An 8,742-nucleotide genomic window follows, 5' to 3' on the forward strand; every position below is an offset into this window, starting at 1 on the left:
CATTTTTCTACAAGTTGATTTCCTAGATGTATGTTTGTGGGTATAGTTTCATTTTTCCTACTGAAAGTAATTGTGTTACATTTTTTTACATTAAGTTGGAGTAGACTTTTGCAGCACCAAATGTGGAATAGATTGATTTCGTTCTGGAATATTACAGCGTCGTTGATATTTTTAATTGCCATGACGAGTTTCATGTCGTCTGCATATATAAGCACTTTCAGATTTTTGAGCATGAAGGAAATGTCGTTTATATGTAAAATGAAAAGGAAAGGCCCTAAGTGAGAACCCTGAGGTACGCCAGATGTTACATTAATTGGTTCAGACAGAATGTTTTGGAAGCGGACTACCTGTACACGATTCGTTAAGTATGATTTGAGCCATTCAAGAAGAGTATGTTTTATGCCATATTTTTGTAGTTTGTGTAGAAGTAAAGGTATGTCAATACGGTCGAAGGCTTTGCTAAAGTCAGAGTAAAGAGTTTCTACGTAGTTGCCGGCGTCCATTGCATTCAGAGTGAATGTCATAAATTCTAAGAGATTTGTTGTAGTTGAGCGGCCTTTAAAAAAGCCATGTTGTTTGTTTGTTATTACATTTTTAAGTTGATGAAAAAGTTTTTCGTTTACAATTTTTTCAAATAATTTGGGAATGCATGAGACAATGGCTATTCCACGGTAGTTCCGAATGTTAGATTTTGCACCAGATTTAAATATTGGTACAAGAAAGGAAGATTTCCATGCTATAGGAAAAGTACATTTATTAAGCGATAAGTTAAAAAGTAGTTGTAGTGGTATTGTAAGTTCTTCAGCAAGATTTTTTAAAAATATTGGTGGTATACTGTCAGGTCCAGGCCCTTTTGAGGCGTCTAAGTTTTTCAGTGCTGTCGAAATGTCATGTTCTGATAGATAGTTTACAGAGATGGAGTTGGAAAATGCAGGTATGAAAGAGAAGTATTCACGGTCACGGTCAGTTTCTGAATAAGATGTATATACTTCTTGAAAAAAATTTGCAAATTGATTGCAGATTTCTGTACTATTTTTCCCTACATGTTCGTCGAGGTGCATTTGAGATGGAAAATTGTTGCGTTTTAGTTTAGTTTTTGTGTAGTTAAAAAAGTTCTTAGGGCAAGTCTTTATTTCGTTTTCAATTTTGCGGTTGTATTCTTCGTGTGCTGTGTTAATGGCTATTTTGAGTTGATTGCATAGATTTAAGTAATTTTGAAGATGAGCGTCACTTTTTTCTTGTTTGTAAGTTTTGTGTGCTTTTTGTTTCCTATTTTTCAAATGTTTTAGTTGTGAATTGAACCATACAGGTAATTTGCTGCTATGATTTTTTCTTCTTCTTTTCATGGGCAAAGTTTCGGATAATATTTTGTTTATAATGTGATAGAATTTGTTTACTTCGACGTCGACATTTCCTTCTGTACTCAGTATGTTCCGCCAATTTATTATACTTAGTCTACGCTTGACTTCTTCAATTTTATTGTATTCCGGCACTTCCTCATATTCCAAGTCGTAGGGAAGGGATGCATTGTGTGTAAATAATGAATATTCAATTGCGGTGTGAAATGCTTCATTTTTCCATAATGACAGGTTTGATGCGTTCACACAAAAGTCTTCTGTGCAATTTGTGAAAAGAAGGTCTAAATATGCATTTTGTTGATTTTTTACGGAGTTTACTTGATGTAGGCCAAAATTAGAAATTTTGTCGAAAAAGTAGTGCAATGTTTCGTTTTCTCCAACGACTGAGAGTAAGATTGATTCATTTTCAATGTCAGAAATGAAGTCCGCATTACGTTGATTGAAGTCGCCAAAAATATGTAGCTTTACTTCAGGTTCCATATTCGAAATAATTGCCTCGGTTCAAAAGTCGGATTTCACAGCAATTGTCTATATGAGAAATGTAAAAACACTAACGATCTCCACGATTTGAACCGAAATTGCATCATAAAGTACTTCTGTCAATCGACTGAGCCACAGAAGCTAGACTGGTAAATGGTGCATATAAATGCATACTGTCGCACTTGCTATCCGACTGCAAATTACAGTCGAAATCCGTTAAATTCATGCTAATCCAACATTAAGTCATTACAAATTAAATTTCTCGTCGTTTGGCAAATTAAGTCTTTATGAATTGCATTGTACGAGGGTTTAGGTCATCTGTAAAATTAGAATTTCAATTTTACAGGTGACCTAATTCCTCATACGATGCAGTTCATAAAGATCTGATTTGTCAAATGACAGAGAATTTGATTTGTAATGACTTAATGTTGGACTAGCATGAATTTTACTGGTTTCGACTGTTATTTTTATTCGGCTAGCAAACGCGACAATATGAATTTCTATGCTCCATTCAACAGCCAAGCAGATATGTGCATCTATGGCTCAGCCAATTACGGGCATTCTTTTTGATCTAATGATTCTCGGTTCAAGTCGCGGCGCGGCGGTTGCTTCAGCATTTTGCTTTTTTTTCAATGAATGTCATGTTATGGAATTTTCAAATCACGCAATAGTACATGATCTTGCACGTAAATTTTCGTGAACTGCCACGTGCATTTTTGTACATCTTATACGATGTAAAATTACAAGGTTTTTTCCAAGTGTGTAGTTTCGAGAAATGATTTTCATAATCAGTCTAATGATTTTCATAATTTAATTTTTTTATCGAAATTATTCGAAATAATTGTGAGTAGTGCTATTTTAGATCGTGCAAAGAACTACAGTTCATTTGATCAACATGGATTTATGCCTGGTAGATCAGTTACAACGAATTTGTTGACCTTTACCTGTATTTCTAGTATGGAGGCAAAAGCACAAATGGATATTATCTATACCGATCTAAAAGCAGCGTTTGACAGGATTGATCATCGAATACTGTTGTGTAAATTATCTCGACTTGGTTTATCATCGCAACTCGCATCTTGGCTGAACTCATATCTTTTCGATAGACAACTGCGTGTAATAATCAATAACGTTGCGTCGTCCGAACTCTCGAATAAATCAGGTGTTCGGCAAGGTAGCAACTTAGGACCCTTGCTATTTGTAGTATTTTTCAACAATGTAGCATTGCTCTTGGGATCTGGTTGTAAATTAATCTACGCATATGATTTGAAACTGTATCTCGCCGTTCGTAGTGTTGAGGATTGCCAACGACTGCAAGATTTGCTTACATGGTTCGCAAATTGGTGCAGCGAAAATAAACTTATTATCAATGTAACCATATGCCAAGTTATCATATTTCATCGGATTCTACGTCCCATTATCTTCGACTATAACATTGATGGAACAATTTTATCTAGAGTGACTCAGTGTTTGATCTTGGTGTACAACTAGATGCCAAATTGACGTTCGATGTCCAACGGTCGCTAGTTATTTCGAAAGCTTCCCGTCAGCTCGGATTCATCTCTATAATTGCAAAGACTTCAAAGATCCGCTTTGCTTGAAGGCTTTATATTGCTCACTCGCCCGCCCGATTCTAGAAAATGCTTCAGTAATCTGGTGTCCGTATCAAATATCGTGGAGGCTTAGACTTGAACGTGTTCAGAAACGCTTTGTTCGCATGGCGTTATGACATTTGCCTTGAGGAGATCCTGTAACCTTGCCACCATACCCGGACAGATGCCAATTATTGGGAATCGATACTTTACAGCGCCGAAGAAAAATTCAACAAGCCATTGCGAAATTAATAAACGGGGATGTCGATGCTCCAGAATTGCGTAGCAAAATTAGTTTTTGAGTACCAAGCATGTCTGAAAGCCGTAATTCTTTCTTATGACTTTTGATGATCATTAGGTCTGAGTTTTTATGTTTCAAATACACAGTTCGAAAAATTCTTGTGATTTTATATCTTATAAATCTTCAAGAATATGTGAAATTGTGTAGTTTGGAAAATACATGGCTTCGAATGAAAGGTACAGTAGAATCTATTCGATTTGTAGGCTAGGTAACTTTTCTTACGAATATACATAAAACCTCTTCCGAAAACTTTTTTTAACAAAAGTCTTTTAAAAATCCAACCGTGGAAATCTCGTCGTGAACGATCGTTTTATTCATTCTTCCGTACGCAATTGATAATACAGAGTATGATGTCGGCTTACTCACGCCTATTTTTACCCGCGATGATCTATCGGCACTATCGCACACGTGAGCTAACGGGAGCAGCTACGTCATTCTTGTTCAAGTGAAAGGCACAGCAACACCAGCAGCAGTTATCAGTACGTCTCGAACCGACCAGCTGACAGGATGCATCTACTACAAATGTGAGTGAACCGAACAGGATTTGGTATAGTTATTAACTCATCGGTTGATTGTTTTCATTTTTCAGCATTTTAATACTAGCGATGGCGTACGATGCTTTCGGTGATCGTTTAAATATTTGCCAGGATCAAATTCGAGTACGCGAAGGTTTCTACGTGTACGACACAGATTGTCGGGACTATGATGATGCCGCATTGACGAAGGCTAATTTCAACGAAGATCGTGCACTTTGGATTCGGAATGGTACAATTGCCGATATTGGACAGCTGTTGAATGGTAGTTTTTACAACATCACGAATTTGAAAATTACTAATTTAGCCGCCGAGAAAAGCAGTCCTATACCAGTATTTCCGATCGAAGTGGGACGATTTTCCATCCTTGAGCTAACAAATGACGGAATCGAGTGGTTGGAAATTAACGAAGAAGATTTTCGACTAACGCATTTGGATGTACGCAGGAATAAGCTTGTGGAGCTGGGAAATATTACGCTGTTGAGGAAATTGGAATCCTTGAGGGCTGATGGTAATCAGATCGAAAGTGTGTCTTTGGATGATCTGAAAAATTTGACAGATTTATTGGTGCTATCATTGGCTGGCAATAGAATCAAAAGTATTACAGCGACGGAAGTAATTCCCTTATTGAAGTTACGATCCCTGGATATTTCGGACAACGATTTAACGAGCTTAGATGTTTCGTTGTGGCGCTTTCCAGAGCTGGGCAGCTTTTATCTGCATAATAACGCGATTGTCAAAGTTGGCGGACTGCGGGGTAAGTTCCCGAAGGCATGGGACATAGCGATGGGAGGAAGCAACAACTGGGACTGCGATTGGTTCGATGAATTGTTGGCGTTCCTGAAGCAAGATCGACAATTTGCAATGCAAATGTTTGGAGATGAACCCAAATGTCCGAATTCAACCCGAATGATTGGCTTCATATGTTGCCAAAACTTAACCACTGAAGAAAACAATTTAATCTTGTAATAAAATAGTGACGTACAAATCCGCCGGTCAACAACGGAAAACAGTGCTGTAATCATTAAACCATCCATCCCTTCCGAACAGAAAGTGAAGATTCAATTGCTTCTACGATTAATTGCCACTTATCCGATAAACTTTGACGCCTGCAAACGGAGATTTCCCGCCAGGAGGTTATTGAGTCTATAAATAATCTTTTCCCTTTACCCCCGTGCCAACCACCAAAGGCTATTTGTGGAACTTGGAGCGTCTTTCTATGCGCTCAAATTATCATGATAATTATGGTCATTACATTGTTCGTTAGTTGGCACTTGGTCGAGCGAATCAATATTGGAGTTGATGAACATCCTTCCTTTAGTGCTATTCTAGTTGCCTCGCAGGATTGGTCATCTTTCCGCTAATCTCGAATGGGCAGTCTGGTGTACTATAAATTATCGGGTAGCTGGAAGACACTTACGCAGAAGGGCCAATAATTGTCACCTAAATAGCTGACTGGGTTTCATAAAAAAGTATGATTCAACAGGCTAATGTTGCTTCCGAAGAGCACCACAGTTGACCATTCATTTGATGAATGTCTTATCGAAATACGATGGTTTGGTGTTTGGTAGTGTAAAAAATCGATTCACCTCCACATTGTTGTCCTTTAATGATAACAATAAAAATGTTGGCCGAAACATCATTGCTTGTTGCCTATTGTTTTGCACGAAAGGAGATACCAAGTTAATGCAAGATTATGCTTTCAAAATGAAGGATCTATTTTTTGTATTCACTTGTCGTCAAACTCGGAAAATGTTAACCGCATAAAACTTTCTACAAGAAAAAGTTGGAAATCGATTGAATACTCTAAGAAATGACACACTGCAATCTGTTTTAATCTACCTAGTGGTCTAATGATGCCTTTAGCATACCACTCATAATTTCATAAATATTACTAAGAGACTTTTTGAAAAAAATTCATCGAATCTAGCAGCAGAGCGAGAAAGTTTCTATTTGTAAACTGTTTTGAGCCACATTTTTGAAGAAAATTGGCCTCTGCATTGTCGCTTTAAATGACGGTTTTATATTGTTCCACACACTCAACCCTGTATTTCTGGAATCGGAAGTCGGATCGGGATAAAATTCTACAGTATTTCACTTAAATTTTTGAGTTTTTGCATTTCTCTTATAGAAAGACAATGCAATGAAACTTTTTAACCAAATTTCATATACCAACGACGAACTGATCAAATATCTGTATGTATGAGTGTGTGTATGTAACAAAAATATGCACTCACTCAGATTCGAATGAAAGGTCTTATGCCTCCATAGCTATTGAATCCCACCCCTATCCGATTTCCGGTTTCGGAGTTACAAGGTTCTATGTGAAAATTATTTTCGTCAAAAAGTAGTTTTGGAAAATGGAATATCCTGGTTTTATTTTTGTTTCATACACTTCTTGCGACTCCATAGTGTGGTCGCCATATTCAAGCCAACAAAAGTTTCATTTTCGTTATCATTGCGTTAGGAAGACTTACCGATAGCTTTCGGAATCAATGCAGAAATTGATGTTTTATTTTGAATCCTTTGAAGCGTTTTCTTCCTGGTGCAACAACAACTTGACCAAATTGGTATTGCATAAAGCATGGCTGGTCTGAAAATTTGTTTATAAATTAACAATTTGTTTTTTAGACAGAGCTTAGAATTTCTGTTTATAAGAGGATATAAACATTTAATATATTTATTACACTTTTCCTGGATTCCTTCAATGTGATCCTTGAAAGTGAGTTAAACCTAAAGTATTTAGCTTGATCAGACCATGTCAATTCCAAGCCATTCAATTTGAGAATGTGATTATTGTTTGGTTTAAGAAAAGAAGCTCTTGGCTTATGAGGAAAGATAATTAATTGCGATTTTGCTGCATTTGGTTTAATTTTCCATTTTGACAGATAATCACTGAAAATATTTAAACTTCTTTGTAGGCGACTGCAGATCACTCTTAGATTTCTACCCGTGGCTAACAGACTTGTGTCGTCACAGAATAGCGATTTCTGACAACCAACGGGTAGATTTGGAAGATCAGAAGTGAAAATATTATACAAGATTGGAGCTACGCTCCAACCCTGCGGAACACCGGCTCGTACGGGTAGCAATTCAGATTTACAATTCTGATAGCTAACCTGAAGAGTACGATCAATTAATTAATAATAATTAATTAATAATAATAATTTTGAATCATTATGATCAAATAAATAGGAAACTGGAAATCCGACATTTTTGCTATTAAACCTTTGTGCCAAACACTGTCGAATGCTTTTTATATGTCTAGAAGATCAACTCCAGTGGATAACCCAGAAGATTTATTTGCTTTTATCATGTTCGTAACTCTTACAAGTTGATGAGTAGTTGAATGTTCATGACGAAACCTAAACTATTCTGGTAAAAAAATTAAATTTTCATTCATATGAGACATTCTCAACAAGATATTTTTTTCAAAAAGTTTACTGATAGAAGAAAGTAAGTTAATTGGACGATAACTTGATGTTTCTGCTGGGTTTTTATCAGGTTTGAGGATAGGAATTACTTTAGCGTTTTTCCATCTTTTTGGGACGTAAGCTAATTAAAAACACTTGTTGAAAATTTTTACCAAGAGTCTCAAGGCAACATCGGGAAGATTTTTATTAGGAATATTAAAGATTCCATCATTACCAGGAGCCTTCACCTTGTTAAGTTTTCTAATAATTGACTTAATTTCCTAAAAATTCGCCTCAATAATGTCATCTTGTAATAACACTTGAATTGAAATATGATCATATTTCAGTGAGACTTCATTTTCAATAGGACTCACAACGTTCAAACTAAAATTATGGACACTCGCGAACTGCTGAGCAAGTTTTTGAGCTTTTTCAACGGAAGGGAAATCCGTTCGTTGTCTTTTATTTTTACATTCAGATTCTATAAGATCGTGAATGTTATTAGAAAAATGTTGAATAACGGATTGTGATTTATTCCGTATTGAATTATTTTTAGCCTTAGGCTTGTTGCCTTACCGGTTGGATGCAGGCATTATTGAAATGAATGAAATTTGAAATTAAATTAACTAGGCTAAATTAGTCTTCGATTAGACTCCTAGTTTGGAAAAGTCTTGATAAAGACTGATTTAGTGGGAGTCCTAATGAAGACTGATTAGTTCGAAGAATAATTCTTTGAATAGCTAGCCATAAAAAAGTCTGATTAATTTCTTAGTCTTGAAAAGGACTGATTATATTAGAATATCACTCTTTGTATCGCCTTGAGAAAAGCTGACTATTCGTTGGTCTTTAAAAAGACTGTTAGTGATTCAGGTAGCCTTGAAAAAGACTGAAGTTTTGAATCAATGAAACTCTAGGTAGCCAGAAAAAATTTCCAGGAGCCAAGAGCTATACGCGTGCGGTGCGAACGACTGTTCAACACCGACTGAAATTGTATGTTACTTGTAATATCTATGTTATGTGAATTGAAATATCACAGTAACGATTTACATATACGCTTATGTATTT

The 8,742-nt window shown here is 36.2% G+C and overlaps 1 protein-coding gene across 1 annotated transcript; it reads left to right on the forward strand.

The window, feature by feature from the left end:
• Window positions 1-4,207: 4,207 nt before the first annotated feature.
• Window positions 4,208-5,541, forward strand: LOC131440366 (leucine-rich repeat transmembrane neuronal protein 4-like). Its single transcript, XM_058611622.1, has 2 exons — window positions 4,208-4,255; window positions 4,321-5,541. Exons 1-2 carry the CDS (start codon window positions 4,239-4,241, stop codon window positions 5,231-5,233), a joined length of 930 nt encoding a protein of 309 aa, XP_058467605.1. The 5' UTR covers window positions 4,208-4,238; the 3' UTR covers window positions 5,234-5,541.
• The last annotated feature ends 3,201 nt before the right edge of the window (window positions 5,542-8,742 follow it).

The sequence above is a fragment of the Malaya genurostris genome, chromosome 1 (assembly GCF_030247185.1).
Source record: "Malaya genurostris strain Urasoe2022 chromosome 1, Malgen_1.1, whole genome shotgun sequence".
In the NCBI taxonomy this organism is placed as follows: domain Eukaryota; kingdom Metazoa; phylum Arthropoda; class Insecta; order Diptera; family Culicidae; genus Malaya; species Malaya genurostris.